This window comes from Oryzias latipes, chromosome 22, assembly GCF_002234675.1.
Source record: "Oryzias latipes chromosome 22, ASM223467v1".
Classification (NCBI taxonomy): domain Eukaryota; kingdom Metazoa; phylum Chordata; class Actinopteri; order Beloniformes; family Adrianichthyidae; genus Oryzias; species Oryzias latipes.
In genome coordinates, this window is record NC_019880.2 from 9,330,183 (window position 1) to 9,346,589 (window position 16,407).

Genomic DNA, 16,407 nt, shown 5'->3' on the forward strand with positions numbered 1-16,407 from the left:
GAAATAATTTAAAGTCTAATTCTGAAAAAAAAATTAGATCTAGACTAATATAAAGGGACTGATCAGCATCTAAAGGAAGTCCAGCATGAATAAAAATATGACCTACTTAGTTTTGGTTTGTATCACTATATTTTTCTGGAAATGTTCTGAACAAAGTGGACTAAACCAACTGTTTATATATATGAAGAACAGAGTAACATTTCTCTCCCTCTAGTGAGCATGTGTAAAACTGCACCACACCAGTGGTTTTTTTTGTTTTTGTTTGTTTTTTGTCAATCGAACATTCATTCACTCATTTTCTGTACAGCTTTGTCCCTTTCGGGGTCACGGGGCTGCCGGAGCCTTTCCCGGCTACTTGGGCGTAGGCAGGGGATGCCCTGGACAGGTCGCCAGTCTGTCGCAGGGTACAATCGAACATTACCCGTTAAATTTATGTTACAAAGATTTCAGAAAAATAGCATGTACATAAAACAGTTCTAGATTCGCTGAGTCTGCTTTACTGCTTGTAAAAGTACAACTTTAGTTTCATGAAATTACAACTTTATTTGCATAAAAGCACTACTTATTACTTGAACAACTACTTTATATACTAAATGTACATTTTTTGTCTTAAAATGGTGACTTTTTAAATAATTATATTCATAGTATATTTTCTTAATTGATAAATTTTTTTTCATGGTGGCCCCAGTACTCTGTCGTGCAAATCCATCAGTATCTGAAGGACAAAGTTTGATCAAACATGCTCAGTTTTATACCTTTGAAATTGTGAATTCTTCAAAATAAAAATGATTTAAAAAAACCTCGAAGAATGCCTATCGGTACTTTACAAGAAAAATGTAAAAGAAACTCTTATTTAATATGAATATGCAAAAGTATGATGGAGATCCATATATTTAAAAAAAAAGTAGATTTCCTATTACATCACTGCAAACATTGCTAAGAATCAAAAACAGAGACTGTCATAGCAACTCAATTTTTAATATTGTAAGATATAAAAATCTTCATCTTCATCATACAATAACATCTCAACATAACACCATTAGTCAAAGGAGGAAAAGGTTTGTCATCAAACAAAAGTTGAAACATAATTTGATCCCTTTTGAGGTAAGACAACTGGTTGGTTCAGCCACTCAGGCCTTTCCCTTTCAGAAATGGGCAGTTCAGTGGAAATTCTGCCTTACATGTGGGTATAAATGCTGAGCTGAAACTGGGTGTTTATGAGGCAAGTGAGGAGAAAACCTTTACTCCCACTAAGAAGATTTCTAATTGATAGTTGGAGTGTTAGCGAGCCATATAATCAATAGAGAGGATGGGATTATATTTAATGAAAGGGAAACAGAACACTCCAGAATGAGTGCAGGTCTGTTTGTTACCAGCGATTTAATAGAAAGCATTGACATTTGAGTGCTCAGTTTTGCTAAACAGTCTGCTAACATTTTTTTTATTTCTAAAAAACAAAAGCAAGATTTGCTCAGCGTGTCTTCCACTATTTGGACAAAAAAAAAAAAAAAAAAAAAGAGAAGAAAAATAAAACAACGAAAGCAGCCAACACACACAAAAGAAAAAAACAGCTTGCAATATGCATAGAGAAACACAGAGGGGAGGAGAAAAAGAGAATACAAAGAAGTTAGCAAGTACCAACATGCCACATAGTTCCTTGGGCAGGTCTTCTTTCACAGAAAGCCACCTATTTTACTATTTTTTGTAGTAATAAAAATAATAGATGTCTCAACTGTTTTCCAGCAGATCGTCCAAGCAGAGAAGAAGGGAGAGCAGCGAAAGAGGAAGCCACATTACATCATCACGTCACCAGATCATGCACATGACTCTGCAGCATCCCACCACACACACACACACGCACACACACACACACACACACGCACACACACACACGCACGCTGAAAATCAAGCTTAACATTTACCAAACATTAGCATTTGACATTTCCCAGAAGCCACTTTTTGTGGTTGGACCAAAGCCAAAGAGGCATTAATGGCAAGAAAAAAAAGGGTCAATATTCATTTTAACAATGCTATTCAACAAACATTTAACAGCAGTTTAACAGTGATGTGGTTGGGTGCTGTCTGCACAGACTGATTAGGCAGCATGACCAGTAGTTTAAAGCTCATGGACTTCACGAAAAAAAAACAGGAAGGACAACAAAACAGGCAGACAGAACAGCGTGCAGCCAGAATCAATTACAGCAGTGATCAGGAGAAATGGCCACCATCCAAAACATGGCTGCATCTACTTTGTGGCAGGTCATGCACGCACACATACACACACACAATCACACCAACACTTTACTACATCTGCCAAAATAACCTGCATTTCCCTCTGTTTTCTTTTCTTCGTTCCCTTCTCGCTCCCAATCCATCCTTTTAATATTTTGCTGGTCCAAGTAGCGGTCAGCAGCTAAGAGGATGATTGCAAGAGCAGGAGAACTGATGCCACATGATGGAGGCAGGATCACAGTCAGTGTTCCTTGGCTGATTTTTGGCGGGTGGACATTATGTCCCCAAAGCAAGCTGACTGGGTGGTCTTGACTCCAGTGAGGTGATAGGCTGTGTTCAGTCTCTACAGAGACGTGGAGGGAAGCTTCTTCACACGCCTCTGAGCAAGGAAGGAGCTCTCAATGGGTTTCAGCTCTGGAGTGGGCTGCGAGTTCTTCAGGGCAGAGTAGGTTGCAGCCATTGCACCCTACAAGAGGATGGGGAACAAAGTAATATTAAAAACAAAAACGGTAGCGTGTGTTCATGGGAAGGAAATGATGTTGCATTTTTAGAAGCTGTTGCAGAAACAAAAATAGATGCAGAGCAAGGGCGCCGTTTCTAACCACGTCTTCTCATAGCAGCTGGTTTTAGGGGGTGGAGTCAGCCAGTTGGGTACACCCCTCCGTTGTTTTGTTTTTTTGTTCTTTCCTGCTGTGGATCTACAATATTTAAAAACCCCACTCTCATGAAAGTCATTTTTTTGGTGTTTTAAACACGTTTTTGTGGCATTTCTTTGATGATAGAGTAGATACATAAAGAAAATTAATCTGAAAATTATATTTCTGAGTTTTGTTTTTTAATCAAACGGTTGTAATTAAGCACTGGATTTTATAAAATAATATGTTGTATGAAAAAGAGTCCATTTGTGATATAGAAAATACAACGGGTGGGTCACCAGCTCCCTTCTCCACTCTACAACAGTGAGGAGAAGGGGGGTGGGGTTGCTCCACGCCAACGGTCCCGGCCACAACTCGAATTTTTAATGAAGTCCTAGAAACGCTTCTTTTAAAAAAAAAATATTTTGGCTAAAAATGGCATAATCATGATTAATAGACCACTGGGAACACTTTTATAACAGATCAAAAGACAATCGAAGTGGGACTATAAAACTTGATCACAAGCCAATGTATTATTTAGGTTGACATACAGCCAGGCAGTTTAATCAACCTGTGATGTCACAATGTCTTAAACGCTAAAACCCTTTTTTAAACTGCACATTTTTAGATTGCTTTAAAAGTTATTGAAGGAAATAAAAAAATCTGTATTTTTGGTATATACCTTTTAATTAACCCAAGACATTTATAAACCATTTGGTGAAAACTAACTCACGTCAGCATGATATACAGGTGTCTGCTTTGGCTCAATTAAATAATATGAATTAGATCAAATAAAAAGTCCAAACAAAAAAATAAAACACCTATAATAGTTGATGGGTAAAAGTAAAAATCTTTTTTGCACTTTAATCTTCATCAAATTGAACTTTTTTGTTACCTTGACCAGTTTAGGGTCCTGATGTGGAAGTTGGCTGTTGGGTAGCTTCTCTCTCTGGACGATCCAGGGGTGTTTGAGGACCTGCTTAGCCGTAAGTCTCTGAAGGGGGTCCACATGAAGCATCTTAGAGACAAGGTCCTAAAAGCAACAACAACATCAAAACAAAAACATTATGAAGGGAAAAAGAAATATAAACAGAGTAAAAGTCTTAAACAGCTGTGAGGGATATACCTTGGCTGCGTCTGACACTGTGTCCCAGTTTCCTCCATTCAGACTGAAATGACCATTCCCTATCCTGTTCAGAATCTCGTTTGGGGTATCTTCAGGTCCGTTAGCAAACGGAGTAAAACTGGTAAAAAAAAAAAAGAAACAGACAAAAAATTTGGTCAAAACAAATGACACGCACATAAAAAAAAGCTAAGATAAAAGTATGTTTGGGTATCTCCTCACCCAGCCAGCATGGTGTACAGTAAAACTCCCAGGCTCCAGATGTCACATCCTTCATCATAACCCTGACGCTTCAGCACCTGTGAGGTAAATGTTCCACATTTTCACTGTGATTATGAACTCTTTGGACTCATAAATCCAGACTTTGGGTTTAGCTGTGAGATGTGGGTTTTACCTCAGGAGCCACAAAGTTAGCCGTGTAGCACGGGGTCATAAGCAGGCCGTTGTTGGCACGCAACTGCTTAGCAAAGCCGAAGTCACAGATCCTGATGGACTCGGGATTGCCTGACTCATCAACATATAGGATGTTACTGGGCTTCAGGTCTCTGTGTACGACCTGGAAAACAGCAGGTTAAGGACAGGATGAGGGCTGAGCTGCACAATGTGGAAAAGATAAAAATCGTGAACATTTTAATTTTTTTTTTAACTTGTCCTGTCCAACAGCTGGGCAGGCAGATGAGAGCTGAGGGCCTCTTGTGTTGGACATATTTTACTTTAACAACAGGGGTTATTAATCTTCAGACAAACCAGAGGTATGTCTGAATAAAACCCTTTTGTAATTGAGGCCAAACGTTATTAATTTCAACCATGTTTGAAAATTTTGGGTGCTGGACCGGACGGAAAAGGAAAGAGGGGAATCGTGAACATTTTAACGCCTTTAACTTGTTTTAATGGGGAAAAACATGTTACTGCAGTCTTTTTTGACAAAAGTCACAAGACACATCAGCAACTGAAAATATAGTCTGTTTAGTGATGGATCAGTATAATAGAAAAAATATTGTTTTCAACAGTTTTACTCGTTTTTTTTCTGTTTTAATCAAAACTCTAATTCTTAAAGATATATTTATGTATTTATTTTGGGGGGAAAAACTATTTTTTCACATTATTTTTAGTAAAATATGTCTGTTGCCCACTTTACCTTAATTCTGTTTCTTTATTTTGCAATTACTTACATTTAAACTTAACTTATATTTTATCAAAAGTGTTTAAAGTCTGAAATCAAGAATATTTGTAAACTGTTCTAACAGACTGTTCAGTATTTGTGTTTGTTGTCCTCATGACGGTTAACACTAGCGCAGAGATGCTGTCACATCAACCCAATGAACCATGGGATACGTAGTGAAATAACTGTGGTGTTGATCATGGACAGACTTACGCCTTTGAGCTTTATTATTTTAAGCACTTTTTACCCGGTCTGACCACACGGGAAGCTAAGCTGCTAAAGGCCATCTTTAACGGTTATTTTTGTTGTAACTTAGAGACTTTCTGAGGAAATTAACCCATCTGATTGGTTAGATTGATGAGGTATATACTCCAAGAATGATTGGCAGAAACAGGTTAAGGGGTTAAAGCTTTTACAAAATAAAAACATTTGGCCAATATTGTCCAGTAATAAACAGAAAGAAAAGTATTTTATGATCCTTCATTTTCCTAACCACTGAGACCGGTCCCCGTTTGTCAAGCTGATGTTCTGGCAATGAAAAATGCTTTTTTAGACCAATTAGGTGAAATTAAATAATTTCCTAATTGACTTATCTGTCACGGCCCACTGCACTATCACAGAAGGAATGACTTTTACACAGTTACTGTACAAGATTTATGCAAATTTCAGAAAAACTTTGTTATCCTCCTTGATGTATGAAGGTGATGCCTTTTGAACAGACTTAATAAAAATCTGAAGGACACAAAGATTGAACAACCCAACTTTCTAAAGCTTTTGCTGAATCCTATTTCCTATTTTCTCAAGTCTTTTTTTTTTATCTGCTTTTATCTGCAAAAATATAAAACACGTCAGTCGCCCTCACCCCCTGGGAGTGGAGGTACTCCACAGTCTTGGTGATGGTGTGAAGTACAGCGCTGGCCTCTCGCTCTGAAAAGAATTTCTGCTTGAGGATCCGGTCCAGCAGCTCTCCTCCACGCATCAGCTCCGTCACCAGGAACACCTGCTTCCCGTTGTCGTACACCTGAGGCAGAGAAACACAGGAAACTACTTTGTAACTCATTTCTAATCCCTGAGGGGAAAAAAAAAAAAAAAACGTAGGTGTGAATCTGTACTGACATCCTTCAGGGTAATGATGTTTGGGTGCTGTCCATATCGAAGTAGAATGTCAATCTCCTCAGATGGGTCTGTGCTGGTCTTGTCAATCACCTGTCAATCACGCAAATATATCTGAATGATTTTTTTAATTTAGCTCCACAATAAACACACTTTCAAAAAGTTGATTTCAACCTAAAATAAAAAGTTTAAAAACTGTAGTTCATACCTTGACTGCATACTCAGTGTTGGTGGCTTTGTGGATGCAGCGCTTACAGACAGAGAAGGACCCCATGCCGATGTCCTCTTTGAGGACGTACCCGTCGCTGAACAGCAAGTTCTTCCCATGCAGCTGCTGCAGAACAAGAGTGGAAATTAAAAAGTGAGGCGGAGGTGTGACAAACTGACAGAGATGACATAGCTGGAGGCTGTTGATGGATTTGAGGGACAGAGATGAATGCATTTGTTTAGTCCCCCCCTCTCTTTGTTAAAATGTCACTCGGAATCTGTCACACAGAGTTAATTACAGCTCCTGTCAGGCCCAAAACGGGATCTGAAGCCATGCACTTCCACTCACACATTTAACTCCCCCTGTGATGCAGTCTGCAGCACATATTTACAACCCAAATGTGTTGCTCCTGTCCATCCTCTCTCTGTTGTAAGGGCTTTTCCTACTGGCACACGTGTGGACATGTTAGCTGACTTTTTAGACTATAGTTCAATCTGTGAGCAAACAAACTGACAGATAACATGCAAACAAATCACTTCTAGTGAAGCTGTAATTATAACTGCCATGTTGCTACGCAGTCCAGAAATTATATTGATAGTTTTTCACTTTTAAAACCGAAATGGAAATAGTCTTTGATCTTAACTTTAACATCCTGAAATTTAGGATGTTTTTATTATGAATATTTTTCTTAGTGCATTTGATTACGTTATAGTGTGATATTATCACACATTCTACTCATGTCAAATTTCACCATTTCACTAAATCTGCATACAGTTCAATACTTATGAAATACCTTCCTCCCTAGTCAAAAAAAATACATTTGATTTGGTTCTAAAGCCCTTTTTAAAAATTCATTTTTCTGTTATGATGCTGAAATTGAAAATGTCGAAAACGAAGAACATATTTTGAGATTTTTGGATTGCCAATAAAGCAAAGTTATGAAAGACTCACAAAAGTTATGTTCTATTGCCATCTTCACCAGAAGATAGTCAAGATTTTTGTAATTTTTCTCGGTCACAAAGCATTTCTTAGTTGTTATGAAAACCTGTGGTACTTAGTTTATTAAGGGTTAAGACATATGAGGCACGAATATGAAAAAAAAAATTAAAGTTGGGTCTAAACTGTTACGTTGTTTGTCCCATTTGTCAATGGAAATAATATTTTTAGGGTATTTAGTTTTATATTGTGCATACAGTTACACGGCACACTTTTAGTTCCTTTTGACCAAATTGTGGCCTGAACATTTAAAGAAGTTCATTTTATAAACTAAACTCTAACTGTAAATTCTTCTAACCCTTATACCCCCCCCCCCCTTTTTTTTTTTACAGCTTTAGGCTGTTCCTGTGAATGTCTGACAACAACCTTACCTTGACCACTGGGTGTGGTGGGGGCTGTGGCGGCTCCACCGAACCATCCTCCTCCAACATAGTTGATGCAACAAAGCTGAAGCCCCTGAAGAGCTGATGAGCTCCTGCACTTGGCGGCACACCAGGAGAGTCTAAAAAATAAGAAACAAAAATGCATTTTGGACTTAGGAGTGTTCAATCACCAAAATCCCTGCAGCTGTCAGCAAGACTCCGCTGAATCTTTTACTTACCTTTTGGCGTGCGGGAAGTGAACTCTGAATCAAAGTAAAAGGTGTCATCTGGACGGGCAACGGCTGGTCTGAATGGAGGTTTGAGTTCTTTTCTGAAGAGTTTCTGAAAGAAAGATTTCAAGTGTATAATGTAAAAACAAAAACATCTACGTTTTATTTTGTGCATATTGCAAATGTTTTCCAGAGTCAGACACGTACATTCCAGTCTATAGTAGCGAAGAATCCATGCCGCTTGATCTCCTCTGCTCCGTCAGCTCCAGATCCTACATTTAAAAGCATCAAACTATGAAAAAAAGGGCTTTTATGGCTTTCTCTGTATAAACAGTAAGATGAAACTAACCCAGTCTGTTGGAGGGATTCCTCTTGAACAGAGCTCTGAGCAGAGACTGGGCCTCCGCACTCAGGAATTGAGGCATTCCTAGACGTGCCCTGCAGGGAGAGGCACACAACACCCAGCTTTGATAGCTGCACCTGAGGCTCGCTGAATGCCTACAGTATATGACAAAAAGATTTTCTATAGCATTGCTACCACAGCCAGAAGGGGCTCACTTTAGAATCAGGTTCATCGTTTCCTTGCGGTCCTTCCCTTGAAATGGAAGCGCTCCTGTCAGCATCTCAAACTGGAAAATTAAAACACGCAGTCGTGACAACTGTATTTAAAACCTCAGCTACTTTATTTTTTTAACTCTACAGATAAACATCTGGGTATCAAGGTCTAAAAGAAACATGATCTGAGGCAATTTTCATTTTGCTCCTTACCATTAGTACTCCGAATGACCACCAGTCGGCGCTGTGGGTGTGTCCCTGTCGGTTCACGACCTCAGGAGCCATGTACTCCACAGTGCCACAGAAGGAGTAAGCTTTTTTCTCATGGTCAATCGCCTCTTTACACAAACCAAAATCTGGAAATGTAAAAAGACAAAGTATGAAACGCTTAAAAAAACGTGGTTGCTCAAAAACTGAATTTCATCTAACTGCAACATTGTATTTTTATCCAAACTGTGTGTGGTGCGTCTTCAAGACCTTTTAGTGCTGATAAATCATATTTAACTTTGTGAACATATACAGGCTTGAATGCAGATATCTGCCATCAAGATAAAAAGATAAGATAGTCAGGGCACTGTAAAGGACAAATGCCAACGAGCCATAGAGAGGCGGCGTGTGATCTCAGAAGAGCTGGTGTATGGAGTGATGCAGCAGCACTTACCTGTGAGTTTGATGTGTCCCTCCTCATCCAAGAGAATGCTGCAAACGACAATGTTCAAAGTCATCGTTCTGCAGAAAACTTTCACTTTTAGGTCTATGGTTTAAACTTGTGAAGCATGAACATCTTTATCTGACGCAGCACTTGAACTAAAATTACTCGTGTAGTTTGCATATTCTCATATCTATGTCGGAAGAAAAGAGGAAATGCAGTCAGGGGCAATGAAATATAAGCATATAATGTTTGCTTTGCATTGTTTGCTAGGAAGAGCAATCAGGTTTTATAAAGCTCCAGAACCACACAGCATGAATCAATATTAAAGGTTAAAAGCATACACTGCTTAAAACAAAAGTGCCATAACTCGATGAGAAAAAGCTCTTAATTTATGCTGTAGACATCTACCTAATGCGCCCATTTTCCTCTACTTTATCTCATTTATCTAGACAGCTGCAGTTTTAGTAAAACTGTCCGGCTGAATAGATCTGATATTGCACGCTATTTTTGTTGCATCGGTAATGTTAGATTTAGGGTGTGGGGCACTATAAGCCAGAAGGAGAGTGTGTGGAGTGTGTGAAGTTCTCAGTAACGGAAAGAGGAAGGGGGGGCGGAATTGCTACATCCTAAAAAATAAAAAATAAACATATAAAAAGTCGACTCAGCGTTTTTGATATTGGCCAAAAATGGCGTAATCATATTTTAAAATGGATTAAAAGATGATCGGGGTGTGTCTTTCTGCATGAGTTTCAATCAGAGAACAGAATACTGCAGCAGTCCACATTCCAATCCTCTGTCAACTGATTTAGGTGAGATGATGCAGATTTGTTTCTACCACATTTATTTTCTCCATTCCAAATCGCTTTCATATAGTCAGCAGGTCATGTTGGGCATATGTCAATAAAGTAAATGTCATCATGTGAGCAGCTGGTTGGATATTAGTTTGTTGAACTTTTAGCTCACTTTTCTGGTTTAAGGTCTCTGTAAATGATGCCAAGGCTGTGAAGATGGTCCAGTCCCAACGCCAGCTCTGCTAGGTAAAACTTCACGTCTTCCTCAGTGAACATCACCTGCAGGCCAGAAAAAGAAAAAGAGAAGTTAGATCATAAAAGTGACAGAAACCGTGTTCAGCCTTGCAAAGAATGACTCGCCTCTTTAGAAAGTCTGGTGAAAAGATCTCCCCCTCTGAGAAAGTCCAGGATCAGATAAAGCTTTCCTTCAGTCTGGAATGCTGCAAATACCAAAATTCATCGTTTAGCTGAATTCATTCTGTAGTTTTACTGCAGAAAGAACATCAGTAACAATCAGGTGTGGCCTAAAGAGGGACTGATCAGACGGACTCACCGTAGTGGAGCTTGACGACAAATGGGTGGTTGACATCAGCAAGGATATCCCTTTCCATCTTGGTTCTGACCCGATCTCTCACTAAAAGACAGAAGAAAAGAGCCCCGTGTTACCAAATGCTAAATAAATGATTTACTTTTACTATGCATTTGTGTGGAGACTGAACTAACTTTTACCTTAGAAAAACAGTTCTTTTTGTGGATATATTGTTCGCTATCCTAATCGCGGTTCACCTTTCACCCTTTCATGGTCGAGCCGTTTCCGTTTTTTCATTGTAACCTTTGCTTGCTTTTATTTATTTATTTTTAAGCAGCGCACTGTGTTCCGCATCCTGATTGGCTGGAGACCATTTTCAACCTCCCCTGTAACATGTCTACTGTACAGAATGCATGTAGTTGACCAGAGTTACACTAATGTTTGATTGCAATCAGATCTTTTTTTTCCTTCTATAAAACTGGACTTTTTTTTATGAAGGCTTAAACTTTGAGGGTTTAAAAGAAAGGGTGAAAATATTCATTTCTGTTTGAAAAAAAGTGTGTAGTTTGGGGTTTTATAGCCTTATAACATCTATAATCCTACTTTATGGATTTCACCTATCGCAGGTTATTTTTTTGAACGTGATAAACAAGGAATCACTGTAGTTTGAAGTCTTAGCCATTTGTAATTTTGAAAAAAAAGCAATCCTTGCTGCAGATGTAAACACCAACAAAAAGCCACAACAGGTGACATTTTAGGAGGTATCGAGATATCAAAAGAACCCACTGAATGCTATGACGGTCTAAGCCATCATGCCATGAAGCTAGTTTTAATTACAGGAAGTGCACACACGTTCTTACGTTTCTGAAATGATACTTGAGAATTAATATTGTAGCTTAAAGCAAGGAAGATTCATGGATGGACGCACTTTTAAAGTTTTAATGCAGTACAGGAACACACAAACATGAAGCTGTTTAATCCCAAATCTCTTGTACAAAAATGCGAGCATGGCTGGTTTTCTATACCTTTCAGTGTGGCCTTCTTGAGAACCTTCATGGCATAGAGCTGGTTAGCATCTGGAGGAGTCACCTTTCGCACAAGGAACACCTAAAAAACAAAACAAAAGGCAAATTAAGAATATTATTGAAGCTCAAAATGAAGAAAGTGTGGAGAAAATGTGTAATTCTGAAGATAAGAGGTGTGAAGAGAAGGAGAACGTTTAATGTCACCTTTCCAAAGGACCCCTGTCCCAAAACCTTGAGCAGCTCAAACTGGGAGGCATCTGCCTTCTCCGAACCCTCTTTAACCACATTGGTAATGTTGTACTCTTTGACGTCTCCGTCTTCCTGAAGAGTGGAAAAAAAATGAAAGAGTGTGAATTTAAAACAACAGAAATGAGAACAACAATAATATGGGAACACAATGGTGTGCATTTGTTATGATCTTCTGATGGTTGTGCGAAGAGTCTTCGTATGTATGTAGGAGTGTCTCCTGCTGTAAATAGCACCGCATCAAAAACAAAGCTCTTGAGAAAAGGAAAGCAAAAAGGAAAAAAAAAGATGAGTAAGAATGTATTTCAGATTAGACCCTGTGGATTCTCATCAAAATGTTGTTGCATTTCTCTGTGAAATGCAAATTTGAATGAGTTAACTAAAAGTAAAAGGAGTTTGAACTGCATACAGCAACATGCCACCTCTTGCTCGCTTTAGGGCTTACAGGCGGTTTTGCACAGCTGACAGCTCCAAGTCACTCGCTGGTGACCTGCTGTCGGCCTCATGCATATCTCATCTCCCCAAAACTCATCGAGGCATTAAGAGCATGAACCACAAGCGGAAATCCAGCCCTCAGGCGGACCGTACATACCCAGCAGTCAACATTTTAAAGGAAGCGACCTGGCAGTAAATTCAACACATCTTCTGTTTTTTTCTTTTGGTAAATCATTGGTCACTGACCTCAAAACTCGAGTGCCAGAATTTCCAGTTTATTCTTAGATGTTTGCCACCTGCTCAATACATGACATGTACCATGATTATGTTTCATAAAGAGCATTAAAAACATTGATAAATAGATAGTTGGTAGTGGACATCAATTTGAAATCTGACTGGTACCACGACTTCCCATCATCCCTCCCTCCCGCTAGCTTACAGCCCCTCACAACCTCATCTAAACATGAGCAGGGCAACAAAAATCATGAGCAATATTGGAGCTATCCAGCCGTACAGTTTGGAGCCAGATGTCAGCTCAGACGAGGAAAACGAAGACGTACATGGATCTAGTCGTCTACAAGTGGATGCATCATAATGGAGAGGAGCAGCGAGCATGTGGCCCGCCGAATGTAACATCTACTTCCTACCTACAACTGTATTTTTTCATCTGCTCCTGATTCACAATGATTTCAATAGATATATGTCCTCCAACATGAGAAAACATGTTAAAAACACAATTTTCATTAAAGTGAAAATCGCATGGTGTTCATATTTTAGACACACATTTATAGGGGATTAATAATTATTGGTCTGAAATTCATTTTTCAAACTAGTTGATTATCAAACAGAAAGTATATTGACTGATCTTTGTTTTCACAGAGTTTGAACAGATCAAGCCACAGACCACTACAGCATGTGACGGTATTTGACAACAGGAAACCAGAGCTGGTTGAAAACAGGATTTCAGTTGCACTTTGTTTCTGATTAACCAGTGATAAAGGAAAAAGAAAAGAAAAAGAAAAAAACTCTTTGTATTAATTTCTATTTTACGCAAGGTTGTCAAACAGTAAAGCGTGAAAGAAAAAAGATTTTGATAAAGCGTCATTTTACCGTCCACAGGTTTGTCGGTTCGTCAGTGTCGCTTGTTGCAGCCTTCGATCTGCAGTTCTTATGGTTACCAGGCCTGTCTGTCAAAGGCTTGTTCTTCCCGAACAGGTAAAAAAAGAGCATGCGGATCTTTCTCTTGTCTTTCTCCATCTCCACCTTTCCCAAACTCCTTTATGATCTTCCCCTCATCCACAAAGAGGCAAAGGCAGCACCAGCTCACATAAATCATCTCGAACTTCACCTGATCCAAGCCCTGGTTAGACTCTTCCGTACGCTCATGTTAAAAAGTTGGCTCTGCCGGTAGATGTGGAGAAAGTTTCAGCCTTTTGCTTCTTATCCGCCCCCCCCCCCCCCCAGCATGACAGTCAAGCTGGCGTTTTTAGTGAGGACTTTTTTCCTTTCATCTCCTCCCTGTCTGTCATTCTGTAAGTGTCTGATCAGACCTGTGCTTGAGCAGACTTTTGCTGCGTGGAGGTGGAAGTAAAGTGAGCAGGAAGGAAGCGCCTGCTCTAATTCTCACAGTCCTGCACCCAACCTAGAGAAATGCATCTACGTCTTCCAGACGTAGGGGGATGCACTGAATTTTAGAAAAAGGTGAAAGGGTAGGGTGATTTAAAATGAAAATGTGGCATGAGGGCGGGGATCAGCGTGCCCACTCAGATGACTGATATTTTTCTCGCTTCATTTCTGCTTCAGAGTGTCCAAGGGAAACTTTACCTGCCCGTCTAGCCTTCCATATAATTGCTCAGAACTAATGAAACCCTCAACACACACCCATGAAGAATAAATACAGCACATAGGTCAACTTCTCTATTGACCAAAGAGCTGCTATAGCTCATTGCAGTTTTTTCCCCCCGTAAAAAACTGCAGGCGTAAAATTGTTGAGTGGGGCATGAAATGCACAGAAGGGAAAAAGGCCCCAAATCATACCCATCTAAATAATAGGCAGATAGCAGAAGTAAGACAGGAACTGCAAATACACCAAGTGGGATAAGAGTTAAGAGCTTACCTGATGTTTAAAATTGGCAAACTCCTGCTCAATCCAGGTGATATGAGACTCATTCTATGAGAGGTGGTATAAGTGGAGATATAAAAGTTACAAATGTATAAAAAAAGATCTCCCTATCCAAAGATAATCTGACAACAAATGCTCTTGGAAATGCCAACAAACACATACAGTCGCTGATGGGGGGCCAGAGAGGTAAAAGGCAGGGACAGGTTACCACATGGGGCAACAGGAAACTCATCTTTCCTTCAAGTTTCACTTCCCCATTTTTTTTCTTTTCTGAGTAGACCTGATTTCCTTCCTGTTTCATTACCAACATGCATACGTTTCCCAGCACTAAAATGGAAGTGTCGCAAAGAAATTTGAACTATAAGGTAATAATTAGATTGTAGCAGAAAAATGTATGTAAATATGCAGCAGCAAGCGATGATAAAAAGGGGTTTGATTCCTATTCTGACAGAGAGACCATTCAATCTTTCCTGTGCTTGTAGACTAAATGGAACATTTAAGTCAAATTTTAAACATTAAATTAAATGAAGCTCAAATGATTTAACAGCTTAGAAAAGCTCTTCACACTCAAAAAACCCATCCTCTACCAAAATATCTCAACACGCACACAACTGCATGAAGTGACGGGCAAGCCCCTGCTTCTCTGCCTTCACCCAGGCACCTCCCACCCACACACACATTCACATCAAGTACAGATCATGAAACACACACGAGGAGAAAGTGGCCACTTGCCTCCGGTGCACGGGCTTTGGTGCGAAATATAAACCTCCACATGTCTGAGTCTAGATATTTCCATGTCACCGCCGCAGTCACCGGTGACGGAGTCACTCAACTCACTTGCAAGACTGTTTTTTTCTTTGCATCAGTTAGCTAACCCCCTCTGTATGCAATACCACAGAGCGATACAATCTGACACACATGCGCGCACAAAAAAAGGCCAAAATGGGAAGTGAAGTTTTGAAAAAAAAAAAAAAGGCAACAAACTGATTTGTTGGTGAGGGGGTGAGTCACGGGCAGGAAATGACCATTTTAATTTTTTAACGAAAGCACACACAAAAGAAAAAGATTTCTATTAAATGATTTTATTAACAAATCAGATATTTTTCTACTCAAAGTAGATTTCAGTTTAAACTCCTTAAAAATGTACATAGTAGCTGTACGGAAGAGAATTAGGGCCATGGAGAAAGAAGAAAAAAAAAGGTCATAGAAAATTCTGACTTTAATCTGAAAATTCTGAGAAAAAAAGCAGAATTTTCTATGACCTTTTGTTTTTTCTTTCTCCATGGCCCTAATCCTCTTCCATATAGCTGTTAGGTTTGGCACTTTACATTAAAGAAAAAAAAAGATGAAGTGGTCTTTCACGATTTACTTACACTTTAACCCTCTACCATCTTAAAAATGAACAAACTACAAGTTTTTGTTAAAGCTGACCTGGGTCAACACCTGCACAGCCCTGCAATGCTCCTTGTTTAACACAAGGGGTCAGTGCAGGTCTACAGCCAGGTACGTGTTACAAGAAAAGCGCTTTGGCCAAGTAAGGACATGCTTACCCTGCTGGCTCATGCCTCATAAAATCCCAGCATTGGCTCTGACATCAGTTTCAGATAAGGGAGGTATAAAAAAGGGAAGTATGAGAGTCGTGACTCCATCTGGAGCACCAAAATTCTGCCCAATAAAAAAACTGAAGGCCACATCAGTTTAAAACTCAGCAACATCGGTGTCTCAGGTTCCTGATTCTCAGATGAAAGATTTGATGAATTTATGCGAGTAGAGAAGAAAATGGAGTTTAGATGATGGCTCGCGTCAGAGGAGGAAAAACAATGAATGGTAAATGAGCCTAAGAGAGGAGTTCATTCAGGCTGTAAGCTCTGACTGCAGGGGTGAAGAAAGGACAACAGCACACAAAGCTGGCAGTCCAAACATTCATCCGACCGACTGTTTCATAAAATAGGCAAATCTCCCACACAAAGCCATGGCAGTGGAGCACACCA

The 16,407-nt window shown here is 39.5% G+C and overlaps 1 protein-coding gene across 4 annotated transcripts in view; it reads right to left on the reverse strand.

Moving 5' to 3' along the window:
* Positions 1–957: 957 nt before the first annotated feature.
* Positions 958–16,407, reverse strand: part of LOC101169648 (ribosomal protein S6 kinase 2 alpha) — a 50,888-nt gene continuing 35,438 nt past the window's right edge. For 2 of the 4 annotated variants that reach the window (XM_020713732.2, XM_011490281.3), the window contains exons 3-22: positions 11,818–11,934; positions 11,614–11,695; positions 10,613–10,693; positions 10,420–10,499; positions 10,232–10,338; positions 9,278–9,315; positions 8,830–8,972; positions 8,620–8,690; positions 8,411–8,499; positions 8,269–8,333; positions 8,071–8,173; positions 7,841–7,971; positions 6,474–6,599; positions 6,269–6,358; positions 6,015–6,173; positions 4,385–4,546; positions 4,213–4,289; positions 3,994–4,111; positions 3,763–3,900; positions 958–2,698 (exon numbers count right to left, since the gene is read on the reverse strand). In XM_020713732.2, coding sequence (XP_020569391.1) covers positions 2,576–2,698; positions 3,763–3,900; positions 3,994–4,111; positions 4,213–4,289; positions 4,385–4,546; positions 6,015–6,173; positions 6,269–6,358; positions 6,474–6,599; positions 7,841–7,971; positions 8,071–8,173; positions 8,269–8,333; positions 8,411–8,499; positions 8,620–8,690; positions 8,830–8,972; positions 9,278–9,315; positions 10,232–10,338; positions 10,420–10,499; positions 10,613–10,693; positions 11,614–11,695; positions 11,818–11,934 — 2,100 coding nt within the window. In that variant the 3' untranslated portion in view covers positions 958–2,575. Of the gene's footprint in view, positions 2,699–3,762; positions 3,901–3,993; positions 4,112–4,212; positions 4,290–4,384; positions 4,547–6,014; positions 6,174–6,268; positions 6,359–6,473; positions 6,600–7,840; positions 7,972–8,070; positions 8,174–8,268; positions 8,334–8,410; positions 8,500–8,619; positions 8,691–8,829; positions 8,973–9,277; positions 9,316–10,231; positions 10,339–10,419; positions 10,500–10,612; positions 10,694–11,613; positions 11,696–11,817; positions 11,935–13,404; positions 13,856–14,410; positions 14,465–15,148; positions 15,286–16,407 lie in introns of those variants that run through there. The other 2 variants (XM_020713734.2, XM_004082505.4) reach the window with 2 other exon arrangements.